We start from the raw sequence: 15,354 nt of genomic DNA, 5'->3' as shown, positions 1-15,354 counted from the left end.
GTAAATATAATTGCTACTGAAAGCATTCGTTGCTTATCCCTTTCTGTTTCCCCCATTCTGACTTCATGTCTGTTAATCAGCTGACTTCTGCTACATTGTTTTAAAGGTCAGAACCACCAGTGCAAAACAGAATGACAGATACAGCTTTTCAAAAGCAATTTCACTTAAAAGTAACTTTATAACCACTGGAAATGTATAATGAATTCATATATGTTGGGAAACAATTCCATTCATTCTGCAACATTTAATTTTATTTTTATAGGGTTGCCACTTCACCGGCAATAATGATGGTTGGTCCCAATGGTATTAATAGGGACAAAAGATAAATATATAGGAAGGTTGGTATTCTTTTCCAGAAAAGGTGGCAACCATAGCGCCTGGAACAGCAGATTTATTCCCCCGCAGCTTTTGCCCTTCAATGTTCTCCGGTCTATACCATTAATCCTTACAGCAGGATGAACATACAGTCATATGGCTGCTTTTCTTGCTATGGGAATATGTGGTACAGTCCTGGTAGAACATTGAAGGACACCAAGAACACTGCTAGGTGACCTTTTCTATCTATAAAAGCCTATGCGTCTTGCAGGACTATTCTGGGACAACACCCCCTTCAAATCTGCAAGCCAGACAAAAAGTTGGTGATATTATTGTAGTAAATGAATTAAGGACAGTTGTGTAATGACTGCTCTCTGGTCCCTATAAATCTGACAACTGCTGTTGTTCTCCAAACTGATTGGTTGAAACTGTTACCAACCAAGGACACATAAGACCAGGTCATATACATTAATCAGTTGCCAGCCTCACTGATATTTCCTAGTGCTTGAGGGATGTATGGTAAAGGGAACAGGTGAGACGGAGTCATGCATTATTAAATGCCCTATTAAGTCTTCCGCAGGGCTGATAGAGGAGTAGAGAGGCCCCCAGGCAAAAATAACTACATGTGACCCTGCCGCTGCCATTGTATTTCTTGCTCTTTAGTTAAATCAGGCATGATCTACTTGTGCAGAATATCAAATGGGCTGAACAGGGAAACAACCAATGTACAACCAGCAGTGGTTCAATTCCATGACTTTGCTTAGGAATATTGCTCCTATTCCTGGAGCTGCCATATTGCTCCACAGATGCATTAGTCATACACAATAAGGGGGTAATTTACTATATCAAATGCAAGGTGCAAAGTGCAAAACCATGCTCAGTCTGCCATAATCTATGGCAGGTGGTAAGGACAAGGCTGTCTTGCACCCAAAAGTGCTGTGTGCTTTGAATGAGCTCTGTGGGATGCACTTTGGCACCCCAATTAAGGTCTATGGACATGACACCTAAAGTCATTTGTACTATTGGGAGGATATAAATAGATCTATGAGTTTGTAATGAGTATGCCTCTACAGAAGCAAGCAATATGGCAGCCCCAACATATACATATATATATGCAATTATCAAGGGAAACAATAACATGGGCACTCAATGAGCTCTGCCCTCTTTAAAAAGCACATGAAAACCAGATCTTCCTCTATAAGGAATCTCCTTCTCTAGAAAGGTGCAGATCACAGCCAGACCCTGGTCACAAGTCATTTTTAAGTTAGCGCTTATGGGTGCTTCTTATGTGTGGGGATTTTCTCTTTAGCCAGTATTCTCTCTGGCTAAAAAGTCATAGCGATCCCTCTTTCTACAAGACTTTCCATGTTTGTTCCAGCCCTCCAATCTGCTGATCTTGGGAAAATATGCCGGCAGCCAAGTCTGTGACAAAGTTGGACAGCTCTGCCTTAATCAAAGGGCAAATAAATCTTCCCAGCACAATATGTTATCATTATTATTACTTTTAAGCCTCTGTTTATAAGCCACCCACAGCTTTTATGCCAGGGTGATGTATGAATACCTCATCGAAGGATACAATCGGCCCTATTATAAATAAATAAATAAATAAATAAATAAATATATATACAGTATATATAGTGAATAAAGTAACCCCTCTTGTAAAATATAAGGATATTATAAGTTACCGAGGAGTTTCATGACCATATAAAAACACGAGGCCGAAGGAACTCCGATGTAACTTATAATATCCTCATATTTTACAACTGGGGGTACTTTATTAATTATAATACACAAATTTTAGTGAGTCATGTGACAGAAATTACATCACTACTCACCGTTTATAACTGATGACATCAGTACTCACCGTTTATAAGGATATAATTTACAAGATATTCATGGCTTTTGTGTATTATATATATATATATATATATATATATATATATATATATATATATATATATATATATATATATATATATATATATATATACATATATTCAGCTGTGTGTCTGCACTCAAACTTGCCTCATTAGGCAAATACCAGCAGAAAGATTCTCACACCATTTATTGAAAAAATATTTTGCACAGTGAGTGAAATGAAGTTTTCTTCTCAATAAATGGTGTGCAGATAATTCTGCTTATATATATATATATATATATATATATATTATATATATATATATATATATATATATATAGACATATGTGGGATTTGTCATGTTGTATAAGGCATTCATCGCAGACAGCTACATGACTGCTAAGGCATCTGTTGTATTTATGGGTTTATGGAGACTGCCTCTGCCTATAAAGCAATATGGCACCTCCCACGGCTATGTATATGGACAGAAAAAAAAATATTTGGTGCACATAGTGTTATCATACCTTGTTCTGTTTATGGGAAGATTCAGCACAGGAAAGCAAATCCCTTTACATCAACCGAACACACAAAACATGTGTGTATATATATATATATATATATATATATATATATATATATATATATATATATATATATATATATATGTTCCAGCAGAGTCGCACTCCAAAATTGTAAAACGTAACATTTATTTTTCCATCATAAAAGCATGTTCAGTCAAGTATACTCATCTACATGGGAGACATCATATCATGGGACGCATCACGCGACGTTTCGGGGGTCCCCTGCCCCCTTTCTCAAGCGTGTCCCCGTAGTATCTCACATGGAATGAAGAAAGGACCCGGAATTCGGTCATCGCTATTGAAATAGCGGAAGCTGCGTGCACGGTCACTCCGACGCAAGGACGCTACGGCCCCCGTCATATGCCAACTCATACATGAGTTGGTTTGAGGAGGGGCACGTCTATACTGATGTGCTGTTTGCCAGACATTGTCTGGCGTGGTGGCGGTACATCGATGATGTGTTCCTCATATGGCGGGGTGACCTGGATTCCCTGTCCGCCTTCCGTGAAACAATCAATAATGCGAATGATGATATCAGATTTACCATGACAGCGGATCTCCATTCTGTAAATTTTCTTGATGTCCAGATAATTCGTTCCCAGGATAGATTTATGACTAGAATGTTTTCTAAACCCACTGACAGGAATCAATTGTTGACTTTTGACAGCTTTCATCCTCCAGCAGTCAAAAAATCTATTCCTATCAGTCAATTTACAAGGGTCTGTAGGATCACTAATGACCCGACCTGGGTCGATCATGACCTTATGACTATGAGAAACAAATTGGCTTACAGGGGATACCCACCAGACAGACTGGATTCCACAATGGATAAGGTAAAAATTGACTCAGGACAGGTCAGACAAAAAGTGGACAATAGAGAGAAACGGTTAACTTTTGTGGGGCAATATCACTCTCGGAGTGAAAAGTTTAGACAAATTTTATGCAAACACTGGCATTTGTTGAGAGATGCGTATCCAACAGTTACAGAGTTCAAACAACCACCTATGATGTCCTTTAAAAAAGGTTCCACTGTAGGGAAGAGGTTAGTACGTACAGATATGCGACCACCACAACGGCAATATACATTTTTGGGTCCCCCTAGGGAGGGCATGTTCCGTTGTAAGGGCTGTGCACAATGTCGCTTTGTACTTACAGGTGATTCATTTTGTAGTGTGGTAACAAATAGAACCTACAAGATCAGAGGGCATCATTCTTGTGAGATAAGCTACGTAGTGTATATGTTGGTATGTCCATGCAATTTGGTCTACATAGGGGAAACGACCCAGAGAATTAGGGATAGATTTTCCCAACATAGATCTACCGTGAATACAAAAAATTCTGTCCTACCAGTTTCTAAACATTGCTTAGATAAGGGCCATAGTGCAGATGATTTGAGGTTTAGAGTGATACAGCATGTACCACAACCAAGGAGGGGAGGTGACAGAGTGACGTTGTTAAAAAGAACTGAGGTACAATGGATTCATCGTTTGAAATCATTGAGTCCGAATGGGTTGAATAGGGACTTTGACCTACACTTATTCATTTGATATGAAGGCTTATATACCCGCTTAGCGATCATAAAAAGGGTGACTAATTAGTTATGTGGCAGCCAATCTGTAATGTCGATAATATCAAGACTGTAAGAGATATATATCTTGTATTGACTGTAATATCTTGTACTGTATTACACCAATTGATATCTACCGTATATGTAAATGCTGTGGTGACATAGAGTGAATGTAGCCAATAACCAAAATGGCGAGAATGATTTCATTGAGCGGATGTCTCCGTGCTCGCTTCTGTGACGCACTGACGCCGTAGCGTCCTTGCGTCGGAGTGACCGTGCACGCAGCTTCCGCTATTTCAATAGCGATGACCGACTTCCGGGTCCTTTCTTCATTCCATGTGAGATACTACGGGGACACGCTTGAGAAAGGGGGCAGGGGACCCCCGAAACGTCGCGTGATGCGTCCCATGATATGATGTCTCCCATGTAGATGAGTATACTTGACTGAACATGCTTTTATGATGGAAAAATAAATGTTACGTTTTACAATTTTGGAGTGCGACTCTGCTGGAACATATATATGTTATACATGGTTTCACTCACCATGATCTAGGACGCACCCTATATACCCTGATATTTAAGTTAAGGGAGTGCATTACGATATGGTTGGACTGCTTGTATATATATATATATATATATATATATATATATATATATATATATATATATATATACACAGTGTGCCATCAGACTCCTAGTGCTTTGTATCTGGTAACAGTGCGGATACATTGTGTGGCTGGTGCCAAGAATACATACACGACTGTGTGTATCCCCTCCTCACAGCCACGTAGGGGAAATATGCCCTATTTATATACAGGTTACAGGCTTTAACTTCCATTAATTCTCCTGGAATAGTAAGTAGGATGTTGTGCACAAAGAGCAACCCTTCTCTGTATTCTGCATACATACATCAGTGAGAGCATTCATACTAGCAGTCATACCCCCTAAGGTATATATGGTAACTTTCTTTAGTGGCACCATCAGCATGGAATCCATAGCAAAGCATAGGCAGACTAGGACATAGGGTGGTAATAGGGCAACATGGCAGAAGGGTCCAAACATAATGTTGCCCCACAGAGCCGCAGTTATTGGTAGGAAGACTAGGTTGTATGGTAAAAATAGGGCAAGATGGCAGGAGAGTCCAAGCATAATGTTGCCCCACAGGTTAGAAAACAAGGACATACGGTGACCATAGGGCAAGCAGGCAGAAGGGTCCAAGAATAATGTTGCCTTGCTGGGCTACAGTTATAGGTAGAAAGACTAGGACATAGGGTAACAATAGAGCAAGATGACAAAAGGGTCCAAACATGTTGCCCCACGTAGCTACAGTAATAGGCAGTGTCTGACTGGCCCACATCAGGAGAGAAGTAAAAATAACTGGAGTGGCCTTATGGTCTCAGGTTTTGGTGAGTCCCTGTCATCCCAGTCCAACACTGGTTATAGTTTGGAACACTAGGGTGACAATAGGGCAAGATGCCAGGAGGGTCCAAACAAAGTGTTGCCCCACAGAGCCACAGATATAGATAGGAAGACTAGGCCGTAAGGCAAGATGGCAAAACGGTACAAGCAAAATGTTGCCCCACAGTTAAAAGCAGCCTAGGGCATACAGAGACAATATCGAAATGTGGCAGAAGGGTCCAAGGATAATGTTGCCCCACAGAGCCACAGATAGCCTACAGGCGATCCTTTCCACTGCAAAAACAAGCAATATGGCAGTTCACACATACAGTATCTGAAAATGTAAAAAGCAAAGGAACAGTTAGTCAATCTAAATAAAAAAGTATTTTATAAACACATATTTTAATGGTCTATATTTATACATCATTCCCAGTAACCCAATAAAGTGTATGTTCCATGGCTTAAAAAATTAAGAAGAAAAGGACAATGATAAATAACATGCATTTATTCCTAATCTTTGCATGTAGATGTCGAACTAAAGACAATATAACACTCTGCAGTATGAAGTATGGCATTTCCCTTTTACTTAAGCAGCATTCCCCCATCTCCTTAAATGGGAGTACGATTAAGTATTTTTTTTCCCCAAGGGACGTGAAAAAAAAATACTAGGCACCTATAAAAACACAGTGAAAGTAGAGCAAAACAAATGGTTTCCTTGATATGAATATAGCAATCTATTGGTTCCCATATATAGCTTTTTATTTAAATGAAACTGTTACAGCATAACTCACCAGTCACTGTGCATCAGGGGTGCAATAGGGCATCACCTGACTAAAGGACTCGGTTATCTTTAGAACACAGTCTATTAGGGATCATTGATCTGGGAACCACTGAATTCATCATAATTTAAAGATTCCATTGACTTTATTTTGATATATACAGAGGACTGTGTTGACCTTAATACATCTATTCTACAAGTCCATTTGAAAAAGTCACAGTCCATATTCATTAAAGTGTCTTAATGTTATATCCATCAGAGTTGCCTTTATAGGGGGTAACTGCCTAAAGTCCCAATGAACAGTTGAGGTAGGTACAGTAGAGCAAGATGGCCAGAGAACATAGAATGATAATGTCGTAGTCTTGCCCTTCTGTCTCCATCGTTTTCTACTATGTTAGGACAAGATGTCAACAGTAGGGCAAGAGGCAAATCTTGCTCAACTTGCCCTCCTACATAAATATTGTTCTGTTTTGCCTGCTGTGAGAGTGAGCAAAGGATGAGGAACAGGTAGGAAGAGAGTGGCAGATGGTAGGTATTGTAGAAAAAGATGGTCACAGCATATAGAGTGATAATTTCTCCATCTTGCCCTGACATCTCCATCCTGTTATACTATGTACTATTAGGCAATATGTAAACAGTAGGGCAAGATAGTAACTCTTCCTTAACTCGCCCTCCTACATAAATACTGTGCTGTTTTGCCTGCTGTTAAAGAGTGTGCAAAAGGTGAGGAACAGGTAGGAAGAGAGTGGCAGATGGTAGATATTGCAGAAGACAGAGAGATAATGTCTCCATCTTGCCCTGCCGTCTCCATCCTGTTCTACGATGTTCTACTAGGCAATATGTAAACAGTAGGGAAAGATAGTAACTCTTGCTCAACTTGCCCTCCTACATAAATACTGTGCTGTTTTGGCCACTACTAAAGACAGCTCTGAATACAATACATAGTAAATTCATGAAATAACTGAACATAATACGCCCTGGATTTTTACCTTGCACGTGAAGGCACTTACAAATGTGAATATTTGGTAGCTAAAATAAAAAATAATTTGAATATATTCCAACTAAAGTGACCCTTTCCCAGCTAGAGAGAAGTTCTGGAATCTCCAGCAGCCAAGGGAAAGGTTTGAATGCCAGCACCGGCATCGATGTAAACAAAAAAATATATGTGCAAAAAATTGCAGATGCTTCTACATTGAGGTGAGATTATGAACCAATAAAGATTTTGTTGCCTACTTTTTGGGTGTGGGGAGTTTCCATGAATGAATGTGTCGCTATAAAGTGCTTTTAAATAAGAACCCACAAAACACCCATCCATGTAGAGGGTCAAGACCGAGCCAGGGGTATCCAAATGGGAACTACGTTGTTGTTTGTATTTGTTGGCTCTCAATCACAGCTGTTCTTCAGTCCTTGATAGAACATACTGTTGTTAAGCAGGGTTTCCACTGTACAAAAGACATGGCACCGTTGCATATATCCATTGCTAGCTGTTAATACCATAGAAATGATGCAGCAGGCATGGAATTGGTTGAATTATATTCCATGAGAAATACTAATCCTTCGGCGTCTTCACCCAGTGCCAAGCAAATCACACAGGATAGTCCCTGTACTGGAGGGGCAGAACTATTTCATTCATACAGTTGCCTTGGTTTGTAAGGTAGATATGTTGGGGTATTGTTATTATTTGTATTTGTTTAAGATCTTGATGGAGCACATATCACAGTCACCCAACAGTATGCCACGCTCCACAGTTAGCTTCCCCTCTGCTGCTATAAACTCTAACACCTTGAACAGCTGTATGCTTTTCAGAGCCAAGCTATTGGACAGTACTTTGTACTCGCTCACCTGTTTGGCCCATCTAGAAGAAAATCAAGATCTGAACAACAACAGGTCATACATCTGTTAGCTTTTTGGGTTCTGCATAGTGTTGGTTTGCAGTGTAGTGGCCATATCTCATGTCATCTAATTCCTCTGATTCCATGAAGTCTGATCTGTTAAATGACTGCTTGCTCTCACTCTTTTTTAGTTCTCCATAGGAGGATGGTTGTTGGCCACATGTCACATGGGTGTATTGGGACTGCTCCTCATGGTCAGTCTCCCTGTGGTAGAAATAGTTAAAATTTGATACTATAACAGGAACTGGCAAGGCAATGGTCAATACCCCAGCTATGGCACATAGAGATCCCACTATCTTTCCGCCTATGGTCATAGGGTACATGTCTCCATAGCCAACAGTGGTCATGGACACAACAGCCCACCAGAACGCATCAGGTATGCTTGTGAACAATGATTCAGGGTCATCTGTCTCTGCAAAATAAACTGCACTGGAGAACAAAATGACACCGATAAAGAGGAAGAATATGAGAAGCCCCAATTCCCTCATGCTGGCCTGAAGTGTCTTTCCTAAGATCTGGAGTCCTTTGGAATGCCTGGAGAGTTTAAATATCCTGAAGACTCGTACCAGGCGGATGACCCTCAAAATAGCCAAGGACATTGCCTGCTGCCCATTGCTGCCCTGTTGCTCAGCCAGCTCAGTGCCGAGGGTGATGAAATATGGGATTATGGCCACAATGTCAATAACATTCATCATGTTCTTGAAGAAAGCTGGCTTGCTTGGGCAAGCAAAGAACCTCACCAGAAGCTCAAAGGAGAACCAGATAATGCACAGTGTCTCAGTGAGAAAAAAAGGGTCAGTGAAGGGGCTGTTGCTGAATGTGCGCGTGCCATTGACCGCAGTTTGCCCACTAGCCTGCCTGGCTTCCTCCCTGAATTCAGGGAGAGTTTCCAAGCAGAAGATGACTATGGAGATGAGGATGATTAGGACAGAGACAATAGCAATGCCTCTGGCAGGTCCTGAGCTCTCAGGGTATTCAAAAAGCAACCAGACCTGCTTCTGGAAGTCGTTCTCAGGCAAAGGTCGCTCTTCTTCCTTGATAAACCCTTCATCGTCCCGAAATATTTCAATCACTTCCTGTCCCAGTTCATAGAACTTGATTTCTTCCAAGAAGATGTCAACGGGGACATTGACTGGTCTACGGAGCCTTCCTCCTGACTGGTAATAGTACAATATGGCATCGAAAGACGGCCGGTTGCGATCAAAAAAGTATTCATTCCTTAAGGGGTCAAAAAAGCGCATCCTTTTCCTCGGATCTCCAAGCAAGGTTTTGGGGAATTGAGACAGGGTCCTCAACTGGGTCTCAAACCGAAGGCCAGAGATGTTGATGACCACCCTCTCACAACAGTCCTGGTTGGCTCTGTCTGCATCATAACCCTCCTGACCCAGAGCACCCAGGGACACCAGCGTCTCATCCACATTATCTCCTGAAACCACAGTCATGTCTCCCAGTTCAAGCGGAGACCAGCCCCCTCCCCTGGTCACTGTTAGTATGGGGATCCGGATTCTCACCTCAGCTACAGGTTGGCTGAACAAAAAGCTACAGCCCAACAATCCTCACAGTGCCGGGCTTGCTAATAGGCTCCTTTGCCTGGCAGGTCTGTAGCTTGGCTGCTGCTGGAAAGCATTTTCCTCTTCAAGCCTTCATATATCATATGATATAATAGGGGTGCATCCATCAAATTAATGATGTGTCTTAAAGTACATTCCCCGTTCTGCCGGTTGACCTGTTGCAGCCATTCTTGTTGTTGCTACTTGTAGTGATGCGCTCAGCAGTCTGTTGCATGCACAAACTCTAATGTGATATTATCCTTCTGTGTGTTCCCCCTCTCCTTGTGCTGCTGCTGCTACACTGGGCTGACAGTCACTGAGCTAGAAGCACTTCCAATCTTTCTCCCTCCCCACTTGCTGACGTCCAGACACCAAATAACAGGGGGTGTGTCACTCCACAAGCAGCCACCTCTGATTTTTCTCTCTGCCATCCCTTGCATGCTGCTCATGCACTCAGCCCACTGGAGCAGCAGAAAGTAACAGCGCAAGGCCAACTGGAGTGAAAAGGAGGTCATGTGTAAGAATGAGCATTAGACATAACTCCAGTGCAGGGATGGGCACTCCGGATGGGCATTCCAGGGACCTGTCAGCTCATTGGGATCTCTGCTTCCAAATATAAATTCTATGGAGGCAAATGAACTATCCACTTGCATTTCAGCCCTACAGGAGATTTTGTGTGTATCTATGTGCGTCTCCATATCTGTGTGCATGATTTTGTTTCAGTGTAAGTATGCTTGAAAAACTACTTTTTAAAATATGAAAGTATATTAAAAGTTACCTATAGGTCATGTTGATGGGACATGAGACAGGTAATGTAAAAGCATTGTGCAAATACTTTATGGCAAAGTTATAGCTTTCAAAGGCAATATTATTATAGATGTAAAAAAGAGTTTAATTTCTGGTGTCAGTATCTCTCAAGTATCTGTGTATCTATCTATCTATCAATCCATCTATCTATCTATTGTCTGTCTATCAATATCTATTATCTATCTATCTATTTATCTATCTATCTATCATCCAACTATCTATCATCTGTCTGTCTATCTCTGTTATCTATCATCATCTGTCGGTCTGTCTCTATCTATCTATCTATCTATCTATCATTTTTATAGGGAAGAAAGATTAAAATACAGGAAGGCTAGTATTTTTTCAAGAAGAGGTGGCAACCCTGCTTGCAGATGCCCTAAGGATGCAGAAGTTGGACTTTGGCATGCCCTCATCAAAGATGGTTCCACAGAGACACAGCAATACACATGCAACTCATTCAAACATGCATTTAAATGAGGCCTATGCTGGTGTCTACAAGACAATCTGGATTTTGGATCTATGCATGGTATGATGCTAAGTCTGACTACAAGACAGAACCAAAGCAAAATTTGCTCAATTCACACAAACAACTTAGTGCCATTCCATATTCAGAAATGTCTTCTGATTCCTCAATATTCAACTTTTAGGAAATATGGGAATTCCCCAGTATTTCGCATAGCTAAAGCAGGGCTAGTAAAGGGAAAATGAGTTAAAGCAGTTGGTTCTCAATCATTCACCACATAAAGGATACACCCAATACTGCTATTTATATAAATCTTGGATTTTCTAATGTCTGTGTGCTGCTATTTCTGATCTTTACTACTAGTTTCCATAAGGCAATTCATGTAAGATAGGATCAGCACTCTCACTGTTAGCTGAAAAAAAAGGTTTCCCAATCTATCTAGTGGTCACCATGCTATGGCAATGAGATGAGAGCATCTCCTAAAAATGTATTTTGGGTATGGGTACAATGCCTACGTTTCTTCATCACAATCATCCTACAGTCTCAAGTACTCTAATAAGTTGACTAATAAAGACCTAGGGGTCTGCATATGCTAATAATTTAATCAGATTGTTGGTATAAAGGCTAAATTGCTGCAATCTGGCCCACAACCTTGGACACCAAATTGTGGTCTAAGCATATACTTGTGTTTTTGTTGTTCTGCTCTAACACACCAATGATATACTGAAATATCAATAGACCCAGTGAATTGTCAGCCTTCCAGTAAACCTAGCCCCCTTTGACCTGTGACATGGTTGTCACAACAGGACAAAGGTCACTGCATCAGTTTAGTATAGTGTTCTCCAATTCTATTTTGTTTGTAACTTTAGCCTCAGCTGTTTTATTTCCAGTAATATTTCATAAATTCATCTTGTAAAAGGCAAATGATTAATAACCAGAAGAGCTTTTAAGGCAGGTCCAAGCAAGGAAATTTCCCTGATCACACAGATCTGAGAGGACAGGAATGGGTAAGCAGTAGCAGTGTTTCTACTAGCAGTGGGATTATAGTATCTGGGAAGGGACTGTAGCCGTAGTATAGCAGGTATGATAGGGAGAGATGGTGCCTATAGTAGCAGTGGGATAATAGTCTCTGGGCAGGGACTGTGACTGTGGGATAGCAGGTATAGTAGGGAGAGATGGTGCCTATAGTAGCAGTGGGATAATAGTCTCTGGGAAGGGACTATGGGATAGCAGGTATAGTAGGGAGAGATGGGGCCTATAGTAGCACTGGGATAATAGTCTCTGGGAAAGGACTGTGGCTGTGGGATAGCAGGTATAGTAGGGAGAGATTGTGCCTATAGTAGCAGTGGGATAATAGTCTCTGGGAAGGGAGTGTGACTGTGGGATAGCAGGTATAGTAGGGAGAGACAGTGCCTATAGTAACAGTGGGATAATAGTCTCTGGGAAGGGACTGTGGCTGATTGGGTAGCAGGTATAGTGGGGAGAAATGGTGCCTATAATAGCATCTGGGAAGTTTTGTATAAGTTAAATCACATTAAAAAGCACAATAAATATCACAAATGGGGGCACCCTGTGACATAATGTACTGCAATGCAATACAAACCTAATGTTGTTTTTTCATGAGTTTACATTGCCAGGTCCATCTGCTGAAAAAAAAAAGTCCTTATATAGCTTTTTATCTCTCTACACAAAAATCAGATAACCATGAAAAAAATACATTCTTATTATCTTTTCGATACAGACAGTGAAAAATAAGGGGGATCCTTACTGTACGTACCTAACATTCTTTCCTAGTACTATATCTTTTAATGTAAATAGGACACAACAGTAATGCAATGCAATTACATTAACAAATAATTTAAAGCCATTGAAATGTTTTTATTAATGGAAATGGTAAAATTGTTTAGAATTACATTTTCATTCTGCCAAAAAAAATGATTTTGGGAGGATTGCCCTTCAAATGAATGTCTCTCTTGAAAGTTTCTGAGCTGATTTGGGATGTGTTTATTGGAACCAAAGGCAAATTGAATTGGTGCCACTCCCTGCAGTTCTGGTAGTTTCTGGAACACACCAATGTTGCTGGTAGTGATCTTTAAGCAATAGGCAGCCTTTCTCCCTCTGATTTGGGGATATGAATCCTATGATTGTTGATTGATTGCAGTAGAAGATCACACACTCAAAGGGAAGACGCCTGAAACCACAGATGTCTGACCTTGAGATTTCTGCACCAATGACTCTTCCATAGTAAACACAAGCCACCAAGGCTCAAGGTGCTGGGATTTTCAGAGGAAGAACTAGGCAATTTCTTAATTGAATCTAGGAAGTCAGATTAGCCAGTGGAGGGAGAAAATTATTGATGTAAATATTGCAAAACCCAGCTGGGAATCTGGTGCAATCTACAGGAGAATGTAGCTGTGCAGCATATGTAAAAATGGACACCCAAATATATATTGTAATTAGGCACGGGTAAGGGTAACAATTGCTTTATAATATATCACGTTGAGCGTGATCATTTTATTGAAAGGTGCTTTACTTTTTTATTAGTATTTGTAATGCATTGGATTGAAGGGGAACTAAAGCCCTAGACGAAATAAATCTAAATATGGATGTTTCAGGTCACAGCCGGCCCTCATGGGGGGGCGCGAACAGCGTAGCAGGGGCCCCATGGGGGGATGTGGGGGCTAAGGTTGCTACCTGTCCGGATTTGACCCGGACAGCCTGGTTTTCAGAAGGGCTGCCCGGGTCAAGACAGTCTCCAAATAAGGAAAACCAGGCAGGATCTCCCTTGATTGACTGCCACGTCATAGCCCTGCCACTGCGACGTTGCTTGCTCCACCCGCAATGTCACTGACCCCCCTCTGATGTCATGGCTTCGCCCCCTGCCCTGGGGGAGGTGGCAACCCTAGCGGGGATTCCTGGCCCAGTGGGCCCTGCACCCACCAGTCTGACCCTGGAATCATATTTAATACCCTAAATATTCTCTGAACTAAGGCTGAACAACTACTACAGCAATGGTTTCATTTATCTGGGGCTTGACTTGAAAAATTTGGACTTTTTCAAAAGAACAGAAATAATTTCCCTAAAGGAACAAGCATATTTTTTTGCATTGCCATAGCAGGGACAATTTGATACATGAAAGTCACATTTCGAATTGGATAATTAGTATAATTCAGTTGTAGTCCCACTAATGTATTTATTTGAATTTCAGGACATGGCTCAGACATTTGCTTCTCAACTTTCAAATAAGACAGAATTTCTACAGGCACAGAATGGAGTCTGACAAGAGAATGACTGGAATGACTGCAAAGGAATTAGAAACAATCATGGAAAAGAGCACATGGACATTACTGATGGCAGGAGGAATGGCACCTTTGGGGATAGACCTCTCTAACCAATTATCCTGGAAGACTATAACATTAATTAAAGGGTCATAAAAATGATACAGTACTTACAGTAGCAGAGCAAGGCCCCTGTGAGAAGAAATCAGATGATCGCTCTGTGTTTGGCTAGAAATGTGAACATTCGGTATGGGACCTGTTATCCAGAATGCTCGAATCCTAGGGATTTCCGGATAACAGGTCTTTCCGTAATTTGGATCTTCATACCTGAAATCTACTAGAAAATCATGCAAACATTAAAAACAGTGTTTTGCCTCCAATAAGGATTAATATCTTAGTTGGGATGAAGTACAATGCTCTGTTTTATAATTACAGAGAAAAGGGAAATTGTTTTTTAAAATTTGGACTATTTGGATAAAATGAGTCAATGGGAGATGGCCTTTCTTTAATTCAGAGCTGGAAAAAAGGTTTCTGGATAACGGATCCCATACCTGTATGTGAAACAGGATAGAAAATGGCAATGAGCAAATGAGCAAAGGTTTAATTTCAGGCTTCATGCCCATGGGAATTTTGACCCATGCTGAAGTCACATTTCTCTGTGAATATGTGTAGTGTAGGGCATAGCACTGGGGTCTTCCTTTGACCAGGTAATTCCATGAAAACAAAGTAACTCTCAAATAGAGATAGTTAAGATGGGTTGAACAAAAGACTGAAGACCATCAAATTCCACCCCCTCCAAATTAACCCCAATGCACATACAGTATACATAATTAGATCTATCTATACACTCATAGATAAATATACATT

General features: G+C 40.8%; 1 protein-coding gene and 1 long non-coding RNA gene across 3 annotated transcripts in view; one reads left to right on the top strand and one right to left on the bottom strand.

Annotated features, from left to right (window-relative positions):
• LOC121401114 overlaps positions 1-14,629 on the top strand; it is a 65,138-nt gene extending 50,509 nt beyond the window's left edge. For both annotated transcript variants that reach the window (XR_005966142.1, XR_005966141.1), the window contains one exon: positions 14,418-14,629. This is a non-coding gene — a long non-coding RNA (uncharacterized LOC121401114). The remainder of the gene's footprint in view (positions 1-14,417) is intronic.
• kcna6.L (potassium channel, voltage gated shaker related subfamily A, member 6 L homeolog) lies at positions 6,103-10,712 on the bottom strand. The gene has a single exon (XM_018251934.2). The coding sequence runs from the start codon at positions 9,829-9,831 to the stop codon at positions 8,386-8,388; it is 1,446 nt and encodes a 481-aa protein (XP_018107423.1). The 5' UTR covers positions 9,832-10,712; the 3' UTR covers positions 6,103-8,385.
• Positions 14,630-15,354: the final 725 nt, after the last annotated feature.

The sequence above is a fragment of the Xenopus laevis genome, chromosome 3L (assembly GCF_017654675.1).
Source record: "Xenopus laevis strain J_2021 chromosome 3L, Xenopus_laevis_v10.1, whole genome shotgun sequence".
Classification (NCBI taxonomy): Eukaryota; Metazoa; Chordata; class Amphibia; order Anura; family Pipidae; genus Xenopus; species Xenopus laevis.
Note: the sequence above shows the minus strand (reverse complement) of the source record. Positions and strands in the feature narration are given on the sequence as shown.

Coding starts and splice junctions, on each gene's coding strand:
- kcna6.L (XM_018251934.2), bottom strand. CDS start 9,831: ATGACTGTGGTTTCAGGAGATAATGTGGATGAGACGCTGGTGTCCCTG.